General features: G+C 35.3%; 1 protein-coding gene across 1 annotated transcript; it reads left to right on the top strand.

Annotated features, from left to right (window-relative positions):
• Positions 1-168: 168 nt before the first annotated feature.
• LOC106131041 (low-density lipoprotein receptor-related protein 4) lies at positions 169-26,924 on the top strand. The gene is made up of 35 exons (XM_060944823.1): positions 169-335; positions 4,303-4,481; positions 4,789-4,974; positions 5,439-5,548; positions 5,926-6,130; positions 6,525-6,654; positions 9,798-9,904; positions 10,511-10,670; positions 11,047-11,197; positions 11,382-11,701; positions 12,097-12,283; positions 12,954-13,107; positions 13,390-13,599; positions 13,979-14,160; positions 14,502-14,665; positions 14,974-15,111; positions 15,396-15,501; positions 17,830-17,980; positions 18,263-18,424; positions 18,535-18,750; positions 19,136-19,325; positions 19,666-19,756; positions 19,837-19,999; positions 20,088-20,221; positions 20,340-20,427; positions 20,524-20,629; positions 20,776-21,079; positions 21,243-21,571; positions 21,656-21,779; positions 21,868-21,962; positions 22,049-22,292; positions 22,416-22,674; positions 22,978-23,169; positions 23,661-23,836; positions 23,947-26,924. The coding sequence occupies exons 2-35, from the start codon at positions 4,427-4,429 to the stop codon at positions 24,067-24,069; spliced, it is 5,712 nt and encodes a 1,903-aa protein (XP_060800806.1). The 5' UTR covers positions 169-335; positions 4,303-4,426; the 3' UTR covers positions 24,070-26,924.
• The last annotated feature ends 730 nt before the right edge of the window (positions 26,925-27,654 follow it).

Genomic DNA, 27,654 nt, shown 5'->3' with positions numbered 1-27,654 from the left:
AGACGGAGTAGGGGCGGCGCGGCGGGTTCCATTCATCGACAAAGCGCAGACTGCGCGGGGCGCGCGCGCGGCCCGCGGGGGGCGAGGCAGCCTGCTCACCTAGTACCTACCCCAGAGCCGAGGAGAGCACACCCGGCAATCTTCCTATCTATCTGACAAACTACACAGATCAGGAAAAACGATTTCCTCGCTTAGTAGAGAAGCTGTGTCTCAAGTATCTATCGTGGATGTAACGAACTTCAGTGAATAGTTCGAAGCCTCGAACAGTGAAAAGCCAGTTTTCAAAATCAGTGTTTTGTGGTGATTCAGGATTATGCTGACTTTTGATAACTAAGGTATATAGATGAATAAGAAAATACTTAGTATTTACGCATCTAGTGTTCGATATCCTTAAAGATGTCCTAGTCATTGCCAATCATATTGTAATAGGAAAAACTTGAAACTGATAAAATTATGCAAACATTCTAAAACCAAATCCTAAAAATGAAAGACAATAAAGGAAAGTGAAAAAATGTGGCTATTTAAGGGGATTTAGTATTTGACGTCGTAACATGGAGTTTCATGGTCAGTCCGTGGGTGGCAGAGGTGTCGGATTTCGGGGTTCTCTCGGACGAGCGCGGGGGAGGCGTGCGGGGGCGGACGTGGGCGCAAGTCGCGCAGTACACCCCCTCCCCATATTGATCGCTCAATTCTCATGCGTATTTGCAAATATTGTCATAATAAAATTAATTTGCGGAGCTAGAGATAAATAGACTAGCCAGCTTTGATGAATGAGCTAATTTTGTTCTGCGGTTTAAAATGATGCATACGCGATCCACGTTGCAGGTATAAACCATAAAAGCGGTTTCAAAACTTGATCAGTTTGTAATGTGCAATAGTTTTATGCGTAGTATAACTTGTAATAAAGGTAACGAATAATTAAAGAAAAAAACATTTTTATGTAATAAGAATTAATAGGAACCGGATCGGTACCAACAAAATTTTGATAATAAATTTCCGCTACATTGCTGAAATGTTGACTTTGAGTTAAGTCACATAAAGTAGGTAAAAGATCACAAACCTTTGTCTGCAGTATAACAAATGAAATCAAGCTGGGATATGTAACATACTGAGAACAGAAGTTGCGTATCTAGTATTTGATTTAAACAATTCATATTTTTTTGTTAAATAATCTCTATAAACCCGACACAATAGTTTATTTTATTATTATATTCTACGGAATGTTTGAATTGCAAATATTTTAAGCACAGCAAGCTTTGAGGCGGGTGTTCCAAGGAATCGAAATAGAATTGAGGAGCACAGAAGACAAAATTGTTGAAAATTATCTATGACTTTTTTAAATGTTTAAAAAATAAATTACATAAATTTTATGAATAAGTATTTCATATAAGTATACTATGGACAAAATAGGCACTGATAACGCTGTGAGGTTATCGGGTTGAGTCGGTGTACATCTTGAACTGTAAATAGTTGAAGATGTATATAATAAGTGTACATCAACATCTACTGTTATATAATTAGATTTTCCGTTATATTATTTATCGGTGAAGGTCTTAGCCATCTTACGAAAATGTAATGATCTCATACTTTTTATATTTAATACGGACTTACTACTTATTTTGAAAGGTAACAAACAAAACGACGACTTACTTATAAAAAAAACTACCTTTATTATTATTAACAAAAATATATACGTAAATGAAAACCGTCACTGCTGGTCTAAAGACTTGAATATTATAATATAGGTTCCATAGGTAGTAGGTAAGGTAGTGTAGCGTAAGATTCCCGGAAAAAACATCGCAACGGAAATACGTGCGATTTTTCGTTTTAAGCGGGCGTACTCTCATTTTCTTCCTGATCAAATATTAATATACCTATATGATTCTCGACTCATTCCCATGGGAATTGCGGGTATTATTCTCATCCCTACCTTACCCCAAGACCACATAAGGGAAACTAGACACATGCCAAATGTCAAATATCTAGGCTCAGCGGTTTGGGCTGTGCGTTCAAAGTCAGTCAGTGAATCAATCAGTTTCCTCCGATTACGTCATTGATAATTCTTAGAAACTATTGAACTGATTTTAGTCTGTTTAACTTCAAAATAGAAAAGGTTTCATTTCAATTAAGACTAATCATTTAGCTGCTTTGTTAAAATTTTATAATTATAGATTATATAAGTATGTATTTAAAAACATATTCATCTTAATACGGCAAAAATAAGCCGAAAAGCTCTATTTCACAAGGTTGTGAAGTAACTGACTTCAGGGAAAGGTAAATTATGACACCAAAATTTCATTATTAGACCGTACAATATATATATTTATTATTATTATATAATTACGAGTACCTAAGTAAATCGGCTTTTACATTTTTGAGGCGTTTTTATAACAGCGCATAAATCTTTCCTCGTTAAAAATTAATTGCCCCGTTGAGACATAAATTTCATAATTATGTAACTATTGTATTTTTTTTAATAATTTCTATATAAAGAAAGATTGATTGATAGATGTTCCCCGCAATTTTGAAACTGCGTAGATAGTTGGCGTCCATTCTAGGTGAATGAAAACGGGATCAACAAGTAGACTGTGGGATGCCAGGGAGCATGCGCAAAGAGATGTAGTCTCAGGTACAGGCTAAAACTAAGATGGCGGCTTAGCCCACCTTTATTACTGGCCAGCTATAACTTATACACTGTGGTTTAGTTTTATTTGGGCGTTAAGTTAAAAATAAATACTATATAAGGAGGTAGTTCTTTCATAATTTAAAACTTTATCGAGCCTTCAAACCACTGCAGGTAAACTGAAAAACACTGCCAAGTCCAAGCTAGTTTACATTTTTTATAATAAGGTAGGTGTTATTTTTATTTTAAAATAATCTGTGATTGTGTTAATACTTATTATAAATCTGCGTACCATATATGTATTTATTTGTCAGGCAACCTGAGCGGTCAAGTACATAATGCATATGCACATGAAATATGTAAACTCTTTTGGCAAAAAATATACTCGCGCGATTTTTTTTCTAAGTAACCATTTGAATCATTGAAACTCAAATATCTCTCAAATTTCTAAAATTTTACGTTGTTGGCGGAATGTGGAAGGAGCGCTAACGAATAGATCTTCACCTCAATACCTGTGAAAGAGTAGCTTATTTTTGTTTGTGGAAACTGCTTTTTGCGATGTTTATATTTTTTTAAGGTTATATTTTTCTACAACAGATAAATTAATGTAGTAATGTATAACTTTTATGAAAAAAATTACAACTTATTCCAGTGAGTGTGCGCCAATGTAGTCATCAAAATTAGCACGCGTTATTAGGTTGTTAATGTTGTCTTGATTTTTTTAAGCTCAATTAATATTCTAAATTTTTTTTTTCGGTAACACAAATCTTATAATGATAATTATTATAAAATTTCAACTAATCAACCAATTTTACGCGGATTGATTGTTAAAAGTTTTTCCCTAAACGAATGCAATACTTTAAAAATGTCTAACTCAATTGTAAATGAGCGTTAAAATAACGAGCACAATAAAATCATTACGGTAAAATATTACTTTTTAAAAAACACATGTACTTATCATCTGAAATTTAATCCGGGACCCAAATGTTCTCTTTGGGACCAGCAGTAGTCAATAAGCAAGATAATCTTCACCCAACAGAGGTCGTCAATATCGTAGATATCGTTCAGTTCAAGATTTTCCTTGTTGCAGTTCCTCGAAAGTCTAAAAATAAACTTTGCAGTTATATAAACAACACTAGGGTCGGCTCATGGTCATATATGATTGAACAAATAAACAAAGTCAAGTGCAATCATAGTGCATTACTAGGAATTGGATTGTTTGTGAATCATGCATTGCATGCGACCTGATCTTGTCATTTCCTTCTAGATGCATCTGGACAGGATTAGGTACCTACTTAGAATTTTTAACCTTTTTATTTAAATATAATTTAGGTACTTAGTAGTATTACGACCAATATAATTCTGCCATTTACCCTTTCATAGTAAAACCGCTGATTCGATTTTCATAAAATGTCTATAGGTAGTTGAAGACCCAAGTATTTTTGACAAACACATTTTAACTTATTTAAGCGGTCCCATACTTTTTTGAGGGTAATGAAGAAATAAAAATATGTTAAATACATATGTTTTCGTCACCTGCACTCCCAATTGTATTTTTTCTTACTTCAGAGGAAAATATCGCCATCTAGTGCTAGGTTATCTTTTTGCTTGTAAGCTATCTACGATTTTTTTAATGTGGTCCAAAGAGTTATTGTACTATGTGTTGTGTATGCATACAGATTTGGTTGTTCCCGACGCGACACAACTCTCATTCGTCATGCACCCTCCGCGGTCGAGGAGCGGGTGCGCGGGCGCAGCGCAGGTGACTTAGGCGATGCGCGAACCGCTCTGGTGACAGACACCATGCCGGCACCGATCGCCGTATACATCACCTCCTTCGTTGTTTTTTGGCTATGTGGTGAGTTTGTTTTTAATATTACATGTATTTTACAAAAAAAAAATCGTGATTCACGTGGTGAAACAAATTGTTTTTATAGATAAATGAAATGTCATATAGGGCATAAAATAGAACAGTGATAATGATGTCACTTTTATCACCAACCCCTATTTTTAATAGCCACTTTAGTAATTTAATTATTTTTTATTACCGGTCGATAACTGATCAATCGTCATTTAATATTATTTAAATGGCAACACAACGTAATAATATATAATCTCTAAATAATTAAAAATACATTCGTTTTTATTTTGTTTTTTCACAACAGTGAACGCGGACGAAGCGCCGTCGCTGGCGGTGCCGCGTCCGGCGAACGACACGGCGGACCCGCCGGACCTCCGATCGCCGGTCGGCCGTGTGCCGCCGTACCAGCCGCCGGCCATCGGGCCCGTGCCGATGCAAGCCCCGGGTTTCCGCCAACACAACCCCTACACTCGTGTTGAACCTTGGCACCGTAAGTTTCTATTACGATCTGAAAAATTACTCCAGTAGACTTACATCGTAGTGTACTTAGGCTACCTCCAAAGATTTTTATCTGAATCGATTAGAAGTCGTCTGCAACCAGCGGCTTCTATCTATAACTTTCTGAATATACCATATGTGACCACAGAATTAGTAAAGCAGGATGAAATTTAATTAAAAATATGAAGAAACTAATTTAACGTAGAGTAGAACTAAATCATAGACCCACTTGCCAAAATCAGACAGAAAGCATAAAAAAATTACATTTAAGTAGTAAATGATAACATTTATAAAAATTATGAAAAATGCATTAAAGCGATCGAACAACGAGCGGTTAAAAATAGACTTACATGTATCACCTCAGCAACTTTGTAGTCGAACGTACTCAAATTCCCAATAAAAAACGTTTTTATTAAACTATTCCTTTAATAACAAAATTGAAAATTTGTAATGCAGATCGCCCTGTAGTGGACAAGGACGCCTATGTTGTGGCAGAGGATATCGAAGACCACGAGGACGACGGCGGCTGCCATCTGCCGTGCCTCAAACAACAGTTTTCATGCCAGGTACTTCGAGATAATACGCCTAATTTAATATTCAAAACTCTAGAATACATATTTTTTAAATAATGAATAATAAAATTTCAAATTACGATAATAATCTTGTATTAATAATTATCCTATGTACATTTTCATAATCATTGAATATCATATTTATAGTAAGTGTATTTTCAATGGGCAAATTATTATATGATCAGGAATAATCGGCTGTTATTATGCCACGACTTTATTAAGAAGTTAAACAAAGAGCAACTTGTAAATTTTAAAAAGATTAATAAATAATTTGTAGTAAATTTGAAAATCTTTGGTAAGGTACAAGCAAATCTTTGACAGTTACTACTGCTATAGGAGCTACAAAGTTAATGATACATAATCATTCTTAGATCTCCTGCACTTGCATACCGCTGGAGAAGCGTTGTGACGGCATAGCCGACTGCGCAGAAGCAGAAGACGAAGCAAACTGCGCGAGATCATGCGACGAGCGAGAGAACCGGACTATCTGTCCGAACACCAATGTGTGCATAGCCCTTGACTGGAAATGCGATGGCGACAACGACTGCGGGGATTTCTGGGATGAGACCCATTGCGGTACAATTTCTCTTTTTTTTTGTAATTTAACAGATAGCAACATTTTTTTGTAACTCATCATAGTTCTTCTTGTGTAAATCTCAACTGCGTCTTCAAATATACAGAGGAGCCAAGGGTTCGTCTATGGCTACAATCCTGGATTGATTTTTACTTGACCCATTTTGGATTCCCACCTGTTATTCTCGTTCAACTCACGTTATTTTTCGTCAACTTTAGGATAGCAGTTAGCAACCAAATGCATGCACAACTTAAAACAACGTTATTAGTAATATGGCCGCAATAGGCTTTTAACTTGTGCCCCCTCTACACATAATCAACTTCCTAGCAAAAGAAGATCTAAATTACACACATCAATAGGAAGAAAAAGTAACATTGTATCCCTTATGTTCTATAGGCGGAGTAGAGAACTGCACCTCTGATCAGTTCCACTGCGCCAACGACCTTTGCATCCACAAGGACTGGGTGTGCGATGGGGACAATGACTGCCGGGACAACTCTGATGAAACAAATTGCACTAAGGGCAAGTAAGTAAAGCTATATCATATCCTTCTAAAATAAATATAGAAATGTAAATTTGAGAACAATGTCTGTCTGTATGTTTGTACCGAATCACGTAAAAACTATTGCTCCGATTTGAATGCGGTTTTATCCGATTTGTTAGGCTTGGTTCAACTTAAAAACTGGTATTCAGAAATTTATCGCCCCACCCATCCAAGGGGCAGGGCATCAGCTTTTATGTATATAGCTTTTATTGCGATCAGTAAACTCATGAACCAAGTTACGGGTAAGATGCTTTGTTCACGCATAGACAGCTTCTTGACTTAGATTGCCAATCTATTATATGACATCACATATTTAACCCCATTACTGTAACGCTATGTAGCAATTTCACAAAATTAACAAAATGATACAGTGTATATTTTCATATTAGGAAAAGTATTGTTTAATTTCCACTAATGCATATTTATAAATTGATTTAAGTTGTTATTACCATTTTGCAAAACTAAGTTGCTAAAAATATGTTGTGCTGTCGTCAAAGTCGCGTATGAATTAGATGGCGCTTCTCGTTGGGTATTTTATTAGTCTCACCCTAATACTGCCCTACCGTAACGCTACGCAGCGAGTCCTCAATACCTCCCTGATTGCGCTGTTTGCCAGACACCCCGCTGTGTATAATTTTTCTGTTTACTAGGCTTACCATGAAGTAATTTATCCTCGATTGAAACAGTCTCTATGGGGACAGTGTTCGAAAATAAATTCAATGATGATTGTACAGTATGGTGTCTCAAAAAATTGAGTTCAGTAAATATATAATGGTAAAACCATATTATTAATTAAAGGCTTAAATGATCTATATGAACCTCGTTATTCGAGTTATCTACTTTTAATATGTTTAAAATTTTAAAATATTTAAAAGGATAAATGATAACAGATGATCAATGTCTCGGCAACCATCCAGTTCCCATTAAAAAGCAAAGACAAAAGACAGAGAGAAAAAAACAAACAACGAGTTTAAAAGCAACGATTACAAAGGGTTAAAAAGCAGGAAACTAATATTACTTTACTGCAAACAAACTACGCAGACACGTGCAGCGTCGTGACATAAGCTTGCAGACTAATTTTCTATTGCACAGTTGTACACTGCACATACCATTATTATGCTACTACACATACATACCAGGATATTATCGTTTACCTTTGTCAAAAATCTTTAATTCATGAAAAGTTTTGGCTTTAGTGTTGCTGCGCCTGTCTGACGTATGTTTTTTTAGCATCGGGAAGTATGTGCTCTTATCTCTAAGTCTTTCTCATTTATTTCTTTAAAACTTTATTGCACAGAATAAAATGTACAAAAGTCGCGGATCTAATGCTGTTTGGTATTCTCTACCATTCCCCCGGATGACCAAACAGAAAAACTTTAAGTTGGTGATGCAAGAAAGGTGCACATGCGTACTGCAAAATACATGTAATACATACAAAGTACATACACTCTGAGTGACTATGAGAAATTTTCACTATTTACTGTCAAGTATTGCTGAATCAGATCTATATTATCGTCCTCTGTAGATTTTAACACATCTTCTAATGTTATCTCTCAGCTTGGCATCCATAGGTCTGATTTTAAGAAAGTCATCAAAAAAAATATCCTTGTCTTAGTCTTTGAGTGTTTTCTGTAGTGTTAATACTCGAATGTGCTTTTTTGTGGACGTGACAAGTAACCCTTATAAAAGTAATACATCCTACATATGAACTTTATATTTTTTCGGTATTGGTAATGAAAAGATGTATACTCGTAACAACTGCTCATTTCATGAAAATAAATAATCTTTAACTGTGGTAGGCTTTTAATGTTCCATTTATATAAAAAATTGAACTTTATTAGTAGGTGTTAAGAGGTCAGGATAAATTGGTCATGACTGTAAAAATCGTGGGTTTAATCCAGTTGTTAGCGTCCTTTTGACACCGTTCCTTTAAAAATATCTTGATATAATGTTAATAGGTAAATATTGAGTCATATTAATAACTACCACTTTAAATTTGTCGAATCATCAAATTGTAATGGTTTCATGTAAAACGGAATCGAACAGAACGCAATCGACGAAGGAAATTCTTTCGCATTGGCTTTGATATTATTTGTTAATATTACATTCACATATCTGTCTGTCACACACATATTTTGTTGTGTCACTGGTACTATACAAAACGTCCTGTAACGGTCTGTAGATCAATACACGGTGCGGGGGATATACAGGGTGGGTTGGGGGATGTAACCATGGCAACCCGCCTACACGCAGCCTGGCTTCCAGACTCGCCCGAATTATCCCGGTTCCGTGGGCGGCCGGGACCTTCTTATAGAACACAAGTAGAAATTAAAAAATTAATGAAGCTTCGATACAAAAATACTGCATCAGGTCAAGGTTAGCATGTTCTTAGTAAGATGCTAATAGTAATAGCTAAGGCTAATAACATTACGTCCGTACATTATAGCGCGCCTCTTTCCCGGAGGGTTAGGCAAAGACTGGATCTTTTCATTGCCACAATCCCTGCATTCTTTCTAAAGTTTATTGCTTAAAATTAAGAAACCATCCGAAATTATCTTATAGGAGTGAATCCATGAGGTATCATAGAGCCTAATATCATGAAATTACCATCGTATTTAATTTTTTTTTGTACTATAAAACATAACATATTTTACTATCTTTTTCAAATCGGAAATTCATGCATTATATTTTCTAGCAGATTTATCAAATTATGTAACGTTCTCCCAAAACGTTCTTTCGCTTTCACGTCTTAAACACTGAACCGATTTTAATGAAATTTGGTACAGAGATAGATTTGAGCATGAGCATTTATTGCGGAAATACCATGCGGAAGAAGTCGCGGGATAAAGCTCGTAGTATGTTTATATATAAGCGCCTTCGTTTACGTGGAAAAAAGACAATTTTTTCACTGATAATTTTATTTTATGTAGAGTTACATATACAGAACTAAAGTAGACACGCGATCTCAGTTATCTCAAGGAAAAAGCGATTGTTATCTATATCTATAATCGTTTAGGCGTGAAACCGTAACAGACAGACAGACATAGTTACTTTCGTTTTATAACATTAATAGGAATAGCAAAGATCATCGTCCAAAATTTACTATAATATTTTTGTTTGATCAGGTGTAGAGATAATCAGTTCATGTGTGCGGTCGGAGAATGCATCTCCCTGCACTGGCGGTGCGACAAGGAGGGCGACTGCCCTGACAACTCCGACGAGATAGAATGTCGTAAGTTTATATATGTTTTTAAACTATTGTTATTTTGTTCTATTTTTATGAAATTCCATGAAAATATTTCAAGGGATTTATTTTATTGGATCTACCGACGTACTCACGGAGTGAACAATAATTCTTAAATATATCTTAAATACACACGAACATGGATTTGTGTAAATTTTCTTTTTAAACACGTTCGTTTTTAACATAACGTGTAACAGTTTTTTAGAATACATGTGAATAACTCAGCATTAAAATGCAATACAAGGCTACAAATACAAAACAGTAGCTGTCGTAGCTAACTGTTGTAATGCTACGACGTTTGCTACGACTCGATCATTAGCTACGAAACCACGAACCAAGCGTCTACGTAGCGGATTTCGCCAACTATATGAAACGGATTTCATATAGTTGGCGTAGCATCGACAATATAATAGTATACAAGTAGGTGTGCCTTATTTCGTGAGCTAGTTAAAAGTTGCCTGCAGAAAACTTGATTTCCCCTTTGGTTTCGGTTTGTATGCACTAATGGTCATGTTTCTTTCATTACAAATGACTTATCTTTAGGTTTAGTTTAGAATTTTGGCTTACATATTCAATATCTTATTTCCCATGCAGCAATTGATCTACTAAGATGTGGCGAGAATGAGTTTCAATGCGACAACAAGCGCTGCATCCGCAAGAGTTTCCAATGCGACGGGGACAACGACTGCGGGGACTGGACCGACGAGGACACCTGTCCTATGATGCCGGGGAACTGCAATGCCGGAGAGTTCAAGTAATAATTCTTCTTTACTAATTATACTTATGGTTTGGAATCTGTAATCTCTATCATTTTGCGTGTTCCTAGTTACTTCCTCCGCCACTATGCTAAGGGGCCTGTGACCTTAAATACGTCAACATTTTTCCATTGTAGTTATTTCCAATATTAGTAACGGATTATTTTAACAAAAATTACCTCGCAACAAAAGGGGCTCAGCTTTTGATTGCGTTGTATGTTCATACCGACCAGTCCAAAACATCAAGCGATGTTTTTGCGGTCAACTAACAGTTTGTCCTTCTGGATTTTTTATTTGGTGTTATAGTCGTGAATGTTTTTTTCCTATCTATATCAAATTTTGTTTAAAATGCCCCAAACTCTTGTTTTCCATCAGATGCAGTGACGGAAAGTGCATCCCAGAACGATGGAGATGTGACAGTGAAAGAGACTGCTCTGATGGCGGCGACGAGCTCAACTGCGAGCCTCATACCATACGCAATTGTACCCCCGACGAGTACATGTGCGCAGAGCGACGATGCATTTTGGTGAGACACTTTCTTTAATGAGCAATATGCATGTAATAAATAATTATTTTGGTTCTCTTTTTGGGGTGAATCTCCTGGTAATAGTTATGACAGTCCTGTAGAAAATTATACTTTTGATTGTACTTTAATTCTAAATGTCGCAAATCTCAAGAATAGTTTTCTATTGTTAAACGTTTGATTACAGAAAACCTGGATATGCGATGGAGTTCGAGACTGCGTGGACGGTGAAGACGAAATGAAGTGCAAAGTGTTTTGCGAAGAAGACCAATACATGTGTAAATCTCAAGAAAATCTCATCAGCAACGCATTCCGAAATTGCGTAAACAGGAAGCATGTTTGTGACGGGATGAAAGATTGCCCTAAAGGAGATGATGAGGAAAAATGTCCAGTGAAAAGAAAATGCGGGCCAGAAGATAAGTGTGAGAAACTATGCATCACTACGCATGATGGTCTACCTGCCTGTGACTGTCCATTGGGATTCTTGTTGGACGATGATGGAAAAAGGTATTTTTGTTCGTTTAACCTTTAAAATGTTTAATGTTAGTTGTAATATTTTCAGGCTTTACGCTGAAAATATGCTCTCTATACATTTCTCCACTGTTGCTAGTAATTGCTGCTGCAATAAATACTGTAATTATTAGGTATAAATCAGATTAAGCAATTTGTTTTGTAGTCAGCTCTCTTAAAATATTTTGATTTAGATTGTCATCACCTGATTAAATTTAGTTCATTAAAGTGAGGATTTCTTATTCTCTTCTGTTCTGAAATACACCAGAGATCCATCTTCTCTATCCCTCATCTTCTGATCATATTGGCTTGTGTCATTTACCTGTATTTTATTTTATGCACCATTAAAATATTTTTTGTTCTTTCTTCATCAGTTTTGTTTTTGTCACCAGTTGCCGCGATATCGACGAGTGCATGTACGAACAGGATCCAGTATGCTCCCAGACCTGTTCCAATACGATCGGAAGCTTCCGCTGCGGGTGCATGACTGGATATGTCCTGAGACCTGATGGACGGTCTTGCAAGCCTACTGGGGAATCGCCATCACTGCTGTTCTCTAACAGGATTGGGATACGTCAGGTACAACTTTTTCCAATACTTAAAACTTCCCCTACCTTAAAGGTCGGAGAAAATAGATAAGTAATATTATCTAGCACTTCTGAGAATTGGCTTTGTTGACACAGAAAAGTGGGTCACCACAAGAAGAATACGTCGAACGCGATAGGACTGATAATATATTTTTTATTCTAAGAAAAAATTGGCAATATCATATATATGTTATTACGAAGTTATGATATACACAAAAAATAATCAAGATCGTATTATGTGCCGATAACAATGACCTTGACATTACGAAGACCTCAAACGCAATGACGTATGAACCCCAGCGTGAGTGAAAATATTGTAGGCACCTAGGTTTGTTTAATTTGCATGCGCAACAAGGATTTCTATTTCGGGATACAAGTCGCCTCATTTCAAATTCAAATGCAAATTTACATAATCACGACGCAACTTTATCGCGACAATCATGATAAGTAGTTGAATGCTCATTCAACTTATGTTGCAGAGGCGAGGAATTTTATTTTCGGATAGTTTTTGAGTCACCTTTTTATGATATACATATGTTTTTGCCTGTTACAAATTAGTCCTTAGGGTTGTCACCTCGACTGCCTTCAGATTAGAAGGGATTTGAAGTAACGAGACTTCTAATATTGGAATTGGTTGGTCATTATCAATTCTTTTTGTTTAGGTGTGGTTGACTGGGGACAACTACATGTCGGTGGTAAAAGGCTTGCATAATGCAGTTGCGTTGGACTATCATTATGAGAAGAAACTGGTGTTCTGGACTGAAAATAACCTGAGGGTGATACGCGTTGCTCAGATGAACAACAACAACATGACAGGTATCATGAAATGCAGTTATACCTATATTGTATCCTTGGTGCTTTTAAATGCGGTAAGAAGAGTTGTTTACAACCTTTATTTTTACTAAAGGTTGCGTAAAGGACGTGAATTTATAAATATACAAATAATAGTCTATCACAAAAAATATAAAATCCCCTTTTCATATTTAAATAGGAGCTTAAAAAAATAGGAGCTTAAAAAAGTCGGTTTCAATTGTGAAGTGTTTTGATCAAAAACTTCGATTTTGATTGATGTACACATAGATAAATTTATAATTACAGATGTAATAAGATGGGGTTTAGAAACACCTGGTGGCGTCGCAGTCGACTGGATACATAACCTGATTTTCTGGACGGACTCTGGTACAAGGCGTGTGGAGGTGGCTAATCTAGACGGGTCCCTGAGGGCGGTCATAGCAGCCAACGACTTGGACAAACCCAGGGCTATAGCCGTCCATCCAGGAGACGCTCTAGTGTTTTGGACTGATTGGGGTGAGACATGATTGAAAATTACTTTAAAATACAAGCTGTGTCAAGACTTTCTGATCTCGTAAACATTTAAAATCTAGCTTCTGATATTTTATAGCTTCTGATTTCTGATATATTTAATAAAAAAAAAATTTACAATGAAAAATGGAATCTGCCATATTAATGTATAGATATGTGAAAATAAAATAAAAACTCTTTTTAGTTAAATATTTATGCTTCAATATGAATCAACAAAGGATCAACTTTCTTACAGTAGAAATGGAAATTCAATACTTTTTTTTTAATACTTACTTAATTGTTATTGATTAGCCGTGGAAGTGTAACAGACAGATTTTCGTATTTATACTCGTATTATTAAGTATATATTATTATGCCCTTATAGGACCGAATCCAAAAATAGAACGTGCCGATATGGACGGCAGCAGGCGGAAAACAGTAATATATGATCATATCGTATGGCCTAACGGACTGACCATTGATTATATGGAGTCAAAGATATACTGGGCTGACGCTAAACATCATGTCATCGAGAAGGCTACATTTGATGGAAGGGAAAGGAAACGGGTAAGAACACATTTTTTTTTGTAGGAATACCTTTTACATCTATTGAAGCTAGAAAAATGCAAAATATGTTGATGCAAAGTATTATTTAAAAAGAAACAAATTTTGACATGGTTTGAAAACATCAAAATCTCGTATTATCTAGGAAAACAAATAATTTTTTCTAAAGTTATTTTTAAGAAAATAGCGGAAAACCATATTTTAGCAGGTAGTATAACTTCAGTCTTTTTTCACAAAGTAACCGTAGTTGATATGTTGTCAAAAGGAATCTCTACTAGTAGTAGTATCAATCAATCAGCAGATCAATGTTTATAATAAAAATGTTGCTAAAATACTCTTTACAGATCACGAATAAGGGACTCCCTCATCCCTTCGCCATGACGTTGTTCGAGGACGCAATATATTGGACGGACTGGCATACGAAAAGTATATCGACGGTGAACAAAAAGACTGGGAGGGGAATACAAACCGTTCATGCCGGCTTGAACGTTCCCATGGATATTCATAGGTCTGTATATTATTATTTGAGATTTAATTGGAATTGTTATTGCCATTGATAATAATTAGCCGAAGCCAGCATGGATACCAGGCCACAAGGCATAATAGCAGAAAGTGCAACTGGCAACACGCGAAGATGAAAAAAATACTTTTGAAACTAACCGCAATAAACTTATAATTACGAACAAACATGAACAATATTGATTATCCAATGGTTCTCAAAGACAAAGGTTGTACAGCTTCGTGCAAAAACCTGACTTACGTACCCAATTTTCACTTTCACTTTAAGCAAGCATTAACGAAACATTTTTTCGTCAGCTACCATCCTCTCCGGCAGCTGAAGACGTACAAGAACCGCTGCGGAGGCAACAACGGCGGTTGTTCTCATCTCTGCCTACCTTACAGCGCTGGCAGAACTTGCCGATGTCCCGTCGGCTTTAGTCTCAGTTCTGATGGGTAAGTATACTTTCAGGCACTTTTAAATAGAACCACTCCATATCTTTTCCATGAATGCAGTGAAAGGCGACTAAGTGATAGGTTTATAAACTTGATAATCCTTTTGTAGGCGATGGCCTAGTAGCTTGTCACTGTTTAAGTCTCAATTCTATCATTAAGTCATACAGCTAAACTTGGCCTAGCTTTCATCTTTTCGAAACTGTTGGCTTTATCAACCCCGCAAGGGATAAAGACTATATGTATTTATGTAGATTCTAATGAATTTCAATCGACTTTATTTTCAGACAAACATGCGATGAAACTCCAGAGAAACTATTGCTTTACGCTCGTCGCAAAGACATTAGATTAAAGCAACTGAATCCAAGAAAACCGATGGATTCCTTAGACATGGTAAGTTTTGGATAGTAAAATAATTAATAAAAAAACTTTGTAAATTTCCGTTAATTTGAATGAAACACTGTATAGTTTGTTCCGTCGCTTCTTCTACACCAGCGCTTTGGAAGCGGTAGTAATTTTTTTTATTTATGGCTAAATTATACGAGAAATAAAGATACTGAAATAAAATAATACAACGAAAAATGTGCTTTCGACCTACATATGTCCCAACAAACAAAGATATTTCTACTATGTGTACACACAAATACATAGGTATTATATTTTTGTTACAATTTGTAAATTCGAAGTAGAGAACTTGATCGCTTTTTTATCCTGTAAATATACTTACTATATTCCGGATCACTTTTTAAATAAACACGTCTTCTGAGCAAATTTTGTTATAACATTTTTGAAGTATTATAACTTGCAAGTGTTGTAAGAAAAAAAATATTGAGAAGCACACACCAAAACATTTTATTATTTTTGAAATAATTAAGTTGGAGGATATGTCCTATTAGCCAAGTGAGCTGGTCTAGTAACGTTAGGTCCCTTCTTCTCTGTAGTCATCTCTAAATAGTAGAATGGACTTAGTTCTAATCTCCTGGCTCTTTCCAATCTGTACAATAATCTTAAAACATCCCTTATATCCACGTTCAGGCGCAATATTTTGTCGTATATTTTTAAATGGGTGTACAAATTGGTAAAATTTGATTTATACTTATCAGTGGTCATGAATAAGATCTTTTGCTGCCTTTTTAAATTTCTTATCAATGCAAAGTTATAACCTATCTTGTACTTTGTATATCCATAATATTTTTTTCTTAATAACTGAGCGTACGGGAGTTCATATCTTATACGATAAACAAAATGTGCCATTAAATTTTTTAAGCGGCGTTTTCTTCTTGGATGCGTTGAGTAATAATCATTATCTTGATAAAATTCCCTTCGAAATCTACGTGAATTTTGTAATTTTAACGTGTTGTTTTCTTGAGCCCTTATGCGGTCAAACCTTAGTGTTATATTAGAACTTTCATCGTACCCAACGGTTAATTCTGGAATTGTACTACTGTTAACACTACAGAAATGTTCTAAGTCTCTATATCGCTTTCTCATTTTTAACTTTTCGACGAATTCGACTCCTTTTATTTTTTTGAATGAAGGCAAGGTGGCGACCATAGTATTATCATTATTTTTGGTAAAAGTTGGTTCTGTTCGTAATCTGAATCTCTTCTGCTCTTCTTTAAGAGCAGTTTCATTGAAAGTTTCATAAAATTGTTGATGGTGTAAATGTTCGAGATTCTCATTGTTGAACCTTCCTAAATTTTTCAACGGATTTATATTTTCAAGTCCGATGTTAAACAATTTGTCAAGGTTGACGTTGACATCTTCTAAATCAGAAGAATGAATCCAAGCTAAAACAATTAGTAAGTACTTATACGAGTATAACGTTATATAAGTCTACCTCTTTTGAACTCAATACGCCAAACGCAAATGCCAATAAAATATCTTGAGATAGTATTTTACGCAAAAATGGCAAAGTTAAAGGTCCCCGAAAGTTGGCATGGATTGTAGGCCTCGTACTACAAAAGTATAATGTTACGTCTAATATAATTAATGGTAGTCTTACTTTTCAAAAATGATATTAGATTGGGTTTTTACACTAAGATGATGGGGGTACCATCTGACCTGCGCAAACTTTACAGCGGCAACTACCCCTCATGAATCACGGCTACACATCCAATTGCCTCAATGTACACTACAGGTTTCCTCACGATTTTTTTCCTTCACCGTGAAAGCATTTGTTAACAGTCAAACTAATTACATAACTCAAAAATGAGTCTTCACTTGGTGAAATTCGAAGTCAGAAGTGGGCAAGACAAGGCCAGGCTCAGAATCATTTAGAAATTACAAAACGTTACATACTTGTAGTAAAAACAATTGAAAATAATAATTTCATTTTGAACAATGCAATACACCGAATATAATAGAAGCTATCAGACTTAATGGTTATTATTCTATAGCGGTTTTTTTCCTCATATTAGGTAATCATTAATGAACAAATTTTATTGCTTGCTTTATCAAATTTGTGCCAGAACATTAGATTCTGAACACTTTTATGTAAGTTTTTTTGTAGTAGAAATACGATGGATAATCTTCGTTCTAAAAACGTTTAACGAGATCAAGTAACTTTCATCTCGAAAAATTTTAATGACATTATCAATCTGTTTGAGTATATTAATTATATAAAATTCATCAAAGCACATAAGGTATATTGACAGATCTATCATTACGTTTCAAAAATGGCATACTAATTAGAATATCACATTGTTGAATCCGGACCAGGTGATACCCGTGGAGAATATAAAGTCTGCCGTAGCACTGGACTGGGACCACAACACCAACTCGATTTTCTGGACGGACGTGGAAAAGGACACTATCAACAAAGCCTATCTGAACGGCTCACACCAAACAATCATTGTTGGATCCAATCTTAGTAAGTAACAATCTTTGTTTGACTTAATCTCAGTAAGGTGAAGAATGTAAATGGAAATGTTGGAAGGAGAAGGTACCTTTATATAGTGTAACATAAACTGACGAGATTTCATGGAAGTAGATGAAATAAAATAAGAATGCAGAGGTCGTAGTAAATGAAAAGATGTATTCTCTGCCTGCCCCTTCTAAATTGGAGGAACGACTTTTAAGTTATGCTATATAAAAACAAAATTAATACAAACAACTACATTTTTTCTAACATCATCTATGTCATAATTTACAGTCTCTCCTGCCGGTTTGGCTTATGACTGGATCACCAACAAGTTGTATTGGACTGATGCCGGCACCAACAGGATAGAAGTGGCCAATGCCAACGGGAGTATGAGAACTCTATTAGCCTGGGACAAAATTGATAAACCAAGAGATATCGTTGTGGATCCAAAAGGTAAGGCGGTTCATTGTTATGATTTAGATATGGTTGTATAGTTAATCTTCCACGGAGGACTTACTCGAGTTATGTCTCTTTGACTTTATTGGAGTTATTTATCATTTTAGGAGGTGTTATGTATTGGTCTGATTGGGGTGCTGTGCCATGCATCGAGCGAGCTGATATGGACGGCGGGAATCGTAGAAGGCTTATATTTGGCGACATGACTTGGCCAAACGGATTGGCACTGGATCTTCCCAATGACCGCATTTACTGGTCCGATGGTGGAAACAAAACTATCGAATACGCTTTCCTCAATGGCACCGGGCGTAAAGTACTGATTGGTAAGATATACTTTGTAAATTATGACTCAAATTTTATGGGAGAATTTGCTGCTTATTCTTATTTTCCTGTTGGTACTCTAGCCACTTTGATTTGATCACAGACTAATATAGCAAGATATGTATGTACAGATTGTGTTGTCGTGGGGGATAAGATACGAAGACTTGATTCAAATGACTCAACAAATCATTAAAAGTTTATGAACAAAAAACCTCAGAAAACCCACCTTTATTTATAAACAGGAACAAAATCCATCCACAATTTTCCGAGATTTACGCATTGAGAAAATAGGAGACTTTGTGATATGTAGTGATAGATACTTTAACTATCAGGTGGGTGGATAAGAAAGACTTGAATACGATGACTTACATTTCCTTATCCAATCAGGAACACACCTCACTCATCCCTTTGGTCTGGATCTGTATGGAGATGAGGTAATCTGGACTGATTGGGAGACACAGTCGATCCAGGCCGCTAACAAATTTACCGGAGCCAACCGGCGGACATTAGGCGCTGGCGTAGCTGGACTCATGGATGTGAGGGTGTTTCACAAGGAAAGGATGAGCGTCCCAAGTCGGTAAGTAATACCAAAAGAAAAAAGCGATCTGTTATCGTCCATGTAAAAAATGGTACTAAACAGATCTAGGCACAACACTGTACCAAACGATTCAAATGTTTGACGTAGTCAGATTCCGTTTGCTAATACAAAATAACAACACTGATTGACGAAAATATAATAAGATGATACGAAATTCCAGAAGAAACTTTCAGTATATTTTATTTGATTTTAGATAGATATTTTTGCTTGTTATAAACGAATTTTCTATAATGATCACCTGAATGCATTTTGTTGAGATGCAAATGTAATTATTCGATTCAAATAGGTGTATCTATTGATCGGTATTGTTACGTTTCAGATGCGGAAAGAATAATGGTGGGTGTTCTCATCTTTGTCTTCTGAAACCAGAAGGACGCTCATGTGCTTGCCCGATTGGAATAAAGCTACACGTAAGAGCTCTTTATAAATATAAGCCATTTTAACAATTATTTTGCTAACAAAATGATTAATGTTAATGATATCTTTGCAGAAGGACGGCAGAACGTGCGCTTTAGGTCCCGTTAACTTCTTGATATTTGCTCACCGCGTGGATATTCGAATAGTATCTCTGGATGTACCGTATTTGATTGATGTTGTGCTGCCACTGCCGCCCTTGAAAAATGCCCTGGGGGTGGATGTTGACCAAAAGACTGGTAAGACGAATATATTTCATAGTGACTGTTATTTCCTCTTAATCAAACAAAATATGAAGTTGCAGCGTAAAATACAAAATATTTTCAGGTCAAATTTATTGGACGGATACTGGAGAAAGAAAAATTCAACGTTGCAATAAAGGTGGAGACAATATTGAGACTATTGTAGGAAAAGGACTCCATACAGCTGACGGCATCGTTATCGATTCATCAGGTCGAAAGGTAATCATCATTTATTTTGTGCACGTGCCTTTTTGTGGTTAATACAAATTACAATGGCAATAAATTTGCAAGTCATGCAAACCTATTGATTTATTTTAATTTATAATAATATTTTTAGATTTACTGGACCGATGGGGGACGCAACAGCATAGAAGTTGCAGAACTCAATGGCAATAACAGAAAAGTTCTCGTTTGGACTGGTTTAGGTAAGATTTCAATGCAAAAAGGATTTTGGTTATTTTCTACATCTATTGCATATAAGTTTTTATTTACTCATTAATGTATTGTATTATTTTAAACAGATTCACCTCGAGCTATAGCTTTACACTACGAACATGGCTACATGTTTTGGTCTGATTGGGGACAATCAGCCAAAATTGAAAGAGCGGATATGGATGGCAAAAATAGGTAGGTACCATATTATTACGCATTGAACATAATATACGCGTGTTTATGTTCCGTGGAATTGCAGATAAGGTTCGCATGCACCTGGAAACTGAAGAAAAACGTCTAAAAATATACAACAGTTGTTTATATTTTTGATAATTTTTCAGACAAGTCATCGTGGATAACAACATCAAATGGCCAAATGGCCTCGCTATTGACCGCACCGAAGGTCGTCTTTACTGGAACGATGCTAAAGTCCTCACAATAGAAAGTTCAGATTTCAACGGTAATGACCGTCGTACTGTCCTCAGCAACGTTCCGTATCCTTACGGCATTGTGATTGTTGGCAAACACATCTACTGGACTGATTGGAAAACCAAAGCTTTACATAGAGCTGACAAAAATAACGGTAGGGATCCTCTGGTGATCAGAGAAAATCTGGAAGGGCTTATGGACATAAGAGCTGTTCAGGTAATTATGATACATACGATTCACAATAAGAATAGAAATCGCATCCTTAGGTCCGTACTCGTTGCTGACATTAATAGGTCTAATTTCTACAGACATAACTGTAAATATATGTTTTGTTTATAAGATAATCAAAGTTTATGTGTGATTTCAATTATTTTTACAGGGCGAGCGAATACCAGAGGATGTGTGTGGCCATAACAATGGCGGATGTTCCCATCTTTGCTTGCGATCTCCACATGGCCACTCCTGTGCCTGTCCAACAGGCATACTTTTCGAAAACGAGACCGAGCCAAATCCCAAAATATGTAAAAAACATCCCGACAACTTTTTGGTATTTGCCACAAGGGGAAGCGTGGCTATGATATCTTTAGACACGCCTGAACAATGGGACGTCACGTTACCATTGAAAGACGTAATGAATTCAATCGCAGTCGATTATCATTGGGAACAAAAACTGATATTCTTTACAGACGTTAACCATGACGTCATACGGTGAGTGCTACTTATAACAAGAATCATTTCAATTTTAAATCAATTACTGGAGACGAAAGTAACGAAAATGTGTGATGCTTCTAGGTCCATCAACATGCTGAATATGAGTGACACCAAAGTAATTATAAGAGAAAGGCTTGATACGCCTAATGGTATTGGAGTTGATTGGATCGCTAATAATATCTACTGGACTGACAATGAGTTCAAGGTTGGTATCGTTATTAAAATATGTATTAGTAAAAATAGTAAAAAAAAAAAATAGGTGGAAATCTAATATTTTTTTTTCTTTTTTGTAGGTCATAGAAGTGGCAAGATTAGATGGATCTTGTCGAAAAACCTTGATTACGGGTTTGACAGAACCAAGAGCGTTAGCTCTATTCCCGGCAAAGGGGTAAATATTTAAGTACATATTTAATTCTTTGGACACACAAAAAAAAATATTAGTGATAATATAACATTTAATCGGGATTATTTCAGATATCTTTATTGGAGTGACTGGGGAGAACATCCTAACATAGAAAGGTCATTCCTTGACGGAAGCCATAGAAAAATAATAGTCAAACAAGACTTAGGTTTCCCTAACGGCATAACCATAGATTACAAAGAAAGAAGATTGTACTGGACTGACGCGCTCAAAGATAGAATTGACACGTCTGATCTGAACGGGGATCACAGAGTCCAGCTGGTCCCAGAAGCTAAAAATCCCTTTGGCATGACACAGGTAAGAAATTACTATTTATCCGTGCACTTAAATTTTACTAACTGGCCAATAGAATAGAAACTTATAGAAAAAAAATAAACATCAGTACTTTTATTCCACTCGTAACAATATAACAATTTTCAGTTCAACGATTACATTTACTGGACGGATTGGTACAAGAAGTCCATAATGAGAGCAGACAAAAGAACGGGCAAGAATGTGACAGCCATACGAACGGATTTGGAAATGGCTATGGAAATCAAGGCCGTGTCGGCTGATAAACAACACGGGTGGAACCCTTGTAAAGAGGAGAATGGAGGGTGTTCCCATCTGTGTCTGTTCAGGGTGCATGATTATATCTGCGCATGCCCTGATGAACCAGATTCGAGACAATGCTCAACAGGTACATTTTATTTTTAAGGAAGAATATTGAATATTCTTTAAGTTTAGCTCCGATTATATTTTTTTTCCGCTTTTAACTTAACAAGCATATACTTTAGTCTTGATGGCAAGCGTAGAAATCTGGGGCTAACTCAATCTGTCTAATTTGTGTCGTTTATTAAAATTCTATAAATTAGATACATAATACACGCGGACGAGCACTAAAATAGCTTATTTCTTTTTGCATTTTCATTTGAAATATCCGTTTACGTTCCTTTCGATTTAACTATCGCATTGATAACAACAATAGGATTATTATTTTCAGTACCAAAAACGCGCGTGGACAGCAAAATGCCGCCTCACTATCCCGAGTCGTACGACTACTCCGATATGACTCGTAACGATCTCCCGCCAAAACCCACCATGGCGCCCGAAACCAGCTTCGGAGCTATCATCATAGTTGTAGCTATCATACTGATCCTTATTATAGGGATACTCGTTGTCGCCTTCGTTTGTGGTAAGTTCTAAAATATAGGTAAGTATACGTAATAAAATAGGTTCTCACTATCCAAAGTAATACGACAACTCACATATAATCCGCAACGATCTCCCGCCTAAATCTAGCTTCGAGGCTATTATCATAGTTGAAGCTATCATACAGATCCTGATTATAGCGATACTCTTCGTCGCCTTCGTTTGTGGCAAATTCGGTAATGTGGTCATGTACCTTATTCAACCGTTCTCAAGATTCTCACTATCTAGCCAAAGTCTTAAATGGCCCATTGTACGAATTATCTTTTTACAATTAGGTAGTGAAAATTTTAATTTATGTAATCTGAATAAATTTTTCATTTTTTGCTTCCACCGCCGTTCCGTAAACATACAATTGTTCTATGTATTTCATTATCATAGTAGGTATATTGGTTATAATATGGAAAATTTGCATCTTCAGACAAATTTTAGCTAATGTAACGTTCCAATCTTGACCAATAAAATTATAATTTTCAGTAAAAATCAATCGCGAACGCGGTGGCGAACTGAAAGAGAACTACCGAGAGTCGAGCGGTCACATCTCCTTTCACAACCCTAACTACAGCTGTAACACCGGCGCGGGAGTTGAAGGCCTCGAGAGAACCACTAGGCCCAATAGGTTTCAGGGCATCTTCAAGTACGACAAAAGTCAGGTACGTAATAAATACTTAAATCCTTCTCAAACTCTCCGACAAAACTGTTCAACTAAATTTTTCGATCAGATTTTGCTCACAGTTCTTACATAAGCGTTCTGAATTGACAGGAGCGCGTAACCAACGTGTATATCCCGGAGGGTACCAGTTTGCTCCCTCCGCCACCGCCGCCCCCGCACCGGCCTGCGACACACGACGACTTCGAACCAGTCACCCTGCATCCTTTCGCCTGAACTAAACCACAAATTGACGTATAAAAAACAATGGACAATGGCTGTAGTGCGTAACTTACATCCCGTTAAACGTCATGTCCAAATTGGACTGAGAACCCTGCAAGGCAATTCTAATGGAATCCCTTATTAACCATTTTACGAAATCCAACATAGCTACAAACGAACTGTCACAGTGAAAGAATAATTACCAAGTTCTCAACATTTACTCAGATATTCGCAAGTTATGTGTCGCAAATGAAGATAACCTTAAATTGATATTGTATAATTCTACATAATTATGTAAAGTTAAACTTCCATGTGCACTATAAAGAATACAGCAGTAAGGTTTTCTATTTAAAAAATATGGAATAACTTTATTGCGTTTATCGATACTTAATCGATTTATTTTTGCTCATTCGGATTTCGATACCTAATAATCGTCAATTGCAGATTTTGAAATCCGAAGGGATGTTGTAGGTCGATAAGATCGCATTGTTAGTAATTAAAAGAAATATTTTGCGATTAAATTTGAAACAAGGTTTCAGTTGAAAAGTTTAGCTTAGTAAAGCTGTTATTGACAGTTCTATAAGATTAATTTCAGATCAACTTAAATTTTTAACGTAATATTCGTCGTTACTCCGTCAGATAAATATGTGTTTTATTATGAATAAGACATGTATGTTTACCAGTATATTTGAATTATTGTTATAGTTTATAGAAATAGGCAATTGGTTATAGATAAATTAGATGCTGATGACTACACCATGATTGGAGAATGGTGATGTTATGAGGGGCATTCAAATATACAGGTTGGTTAATTATAACAAGAACATTTTATATGAAGATTAACAAAGCTTGCTCCAATTCATCAATGGCATATTAACTAAATGTATTTGGGTCAAATTGATTATTTATTTACATATAATAACATCCAAAGCAAACACTTTGTCATTGTCATTAAAGTTATCGAAATAAAAAGTAGGTTATATTCTACTTCGCTAGCACACTATGAAAGTCGGTACCCATCTGTGTAACAGTAGGGCGTCCCTGGCGTGGTAGCGCAGTACACAAACAAGAATTAGAAATTAATTATCAAGTATACATGATGAATGGATTTTATTACTTTATATATCTAAGTGAATGGAGAAAACTAGGAATAACATTTATTATTTTTATACAAGCCGTTTACCGCTCGCGATGGCTCACGGGCGGCGGCTGTTATATATTTATTTATTCGGTAGGTATGGTATAAAAGACGAGTAGATGGTATGGGATCACAAGCATGAATACTGAATTTCGGAATGTTTGTCAAAATTTATGTATATTCCAAGATCATTGACTTCTGAAGAATTGCACAATATTTACGAAAACATAAAACAAAATACTGACGATCTCTTTATGGTTTTGTTTGAATAAAAATCCGCTAACTTAGAACTAATTCACCAGGAAAAATATGGTGACAATAAAATATCAATGTAAATAGTTAGTTTTAATTACTTATGACATTTTTGTCAAACAAATCTGTATGAATATTGGATTGTAAATAATAGTTTATTTATATTAACTTGATACGTTATAGTATGACATTTTTTTTTTATTACCGATGCACTCTGTGCATTTGTATTCCAAAACTATGCACACGTCATATCACACCGATACTTAGTTAATAACTACGTTTGTCACAAAAAAAACAATTAATTATTTAATCAATATTTACTCTCGGTTTCTGGATTGCAACACCAGAGGGCGTAATGAAGTTTCACAGGGTGTTTTAATCTAAGGTAGTATAGGACGGGAGGCAACGGATAACTGATAAAATACAATTATATACAACAATCAATATTTTTTATTAAATATATTTTATTTATACGTTATCCCGCAATAACTTGTTCGAAACGTGTCTCTCAATCGCCACGCAAGTTCTTTCAAGTAACGAATCAATTGATTGATCAAGTCGATTCGTGCACCCACCGTTATATTATTCTTCTAAAGAATTCAGCACGTGTGTATATTAAAATATTGTAACATATAAATTATATAACATATACGATATAAGTGTACTAATAAACATTTAACACTCAAATGCAGTGTTTTGAATGCATTTAAAATTATTATTTTGGTATTTAAATAGCGCCTAATAGTCCAAATTAGTTTTGTAATGTGTAAAAATCGTTACGCAGAAGAAAAAAATAGACAAGGTGTCAAACTAAATCCGCCCCAGTTGCAAGTTACTACATGATCAATGATATATATTTATTGTGACTATTCCAATAAAGTACTCTAAATGTACATCTTTTGCCCTCTTTTATTCAATTTATTAGGAATAAATTGTTTATTTTTCTTAAGAAGTACCCAACACGCGAATTTTCCTTTTTTGAATCAAAGAGGTTAAGAAGGTCATCTGCTAGTAAAGAATATTACTATGAGGTTTCATCTTAGTTTTAAGGATATATTTTATGTAAATTGTTTTGTTAAATAGCTTATAAGGAAAGTGAAGTTTAAAAATGTGAGTGCTGTGATACCAGATGCTTTGTGAAATTTTGAATGGGTTATCAATGATGGAAAGCTAATTTATACGTATATATATATTTATATTACATGAACTATTGCATTAAAACTTTATTTTAATAATCATACCAATGTAACGAAGTCGAATTAACTTGCAAAATGCACAAATATGCACACACCTAACGCACAACGCGTATTTAATGTTGTAATTATTGGATAAAATATTATTATTTCATATTTGTTTGAATAAAAATAAAAAGAAAAATCTTGAACATGCTGAGTGTGCCAAATTAAATTTCCTTTTTTCATAACTTTTGTTACAATTACACGTAAGTAATTTAGGTAATAAATAAACAGCTTTTACACCTTTGAAGCCTCCTTCGGGTGGTGTTAAAACTGTTGTACTGAAAATTATTAAAAATAGAATTATTCGAATAACAAGCCTTTTTATTTAAACCCCATCCTCATATATAAAACGAATACCACAAAGAATTAAGGGTGGAACCATTATTACCATTATTATTACCGACGAGTTCTCTTCGATGATATAAACTTAAATTAATCACTTATTATTTAGGAAACAAAAATAAAACGTCATTAAGGTAATTTACATAATAATACTTTATTTTCTCCAACATACAGATAGTTATTCATAGATAAAATTACTCTTAGTCAACAACAGCAAATATAACACTTATCCGATAGGTAGCATCAAAACAGACTGGTACGATGTTTTTAAAACAAGTTTTAGTTAACTAGTGATTTTACAAGTAAAGCCATCAGAAAAAGAGTACAAAATAAAAAAATATTTTATAGTGTTATTAGTTCCCAATTTTGTGCTTATAAGTAGATTATATGTTAAAAATTATTTAATTTTACATAGTGGAGTAAAAGAAACTGATCCGCCTTATTACGTATAGACATTTACATAGTTTACTTTTTTATATTTTTAATTACATACGAGTATTTTATACCCGTGATTTACTTATTATATCTCACTTCTAAATATATCCATGAGAAGTGTACCTACTATAAAATAAAAATAATTATATTCTCCAAAATAGATAATAATTCGGAATAATATTTTTTGAAAAGAAT

The sequence above is a fragment of the Amyelois transitella genome, chromosome 6 (assembly GCF_032362555.1).
Source record: "Amyelois transitella isolate CPQ chromosome 6, ilAmyTran1.1, whole genome shotgun sequence".
Lineage (NCBI taxonomy): Eukaryota > Metazoa > Arthropoda > Insecta > Lepidoptera > Pyralidae > Amyelois > Amyelois transitella.
The sequence above is the reverse complement of the archived record's forward strand: the minus strand, read 5'-3'. Positions and strand labels throughout refer to the sequence as shown.

What these genes read in the sequence shown, in the direction of transcription:
- LOC106131041 (XM_060944823.1), top strand. Translation starts at nt 4,427, where the DNA reads ATGCCGGCACCGATCGCCGTATACATCACCTCCTTCGTTGTTTTTTGG. An exon ending in AGTGTTTTGGACTGATTGGG is followed by an intron (nt 13,600 to 13,978) that starts GTGAGACATGAT and finishes ATGCCCTTATAG; the next exon opens with GACCGAATCCAAAAATAGAA. An exon ending in CGGGCGTAAAGTACTGATTG is followed by an intron (nt 18,751 to 19,135) that starts GTAAGATATACT and finishes TTATCCAATCAG; the next exon opens with GAACACACCTCACTCATCCC.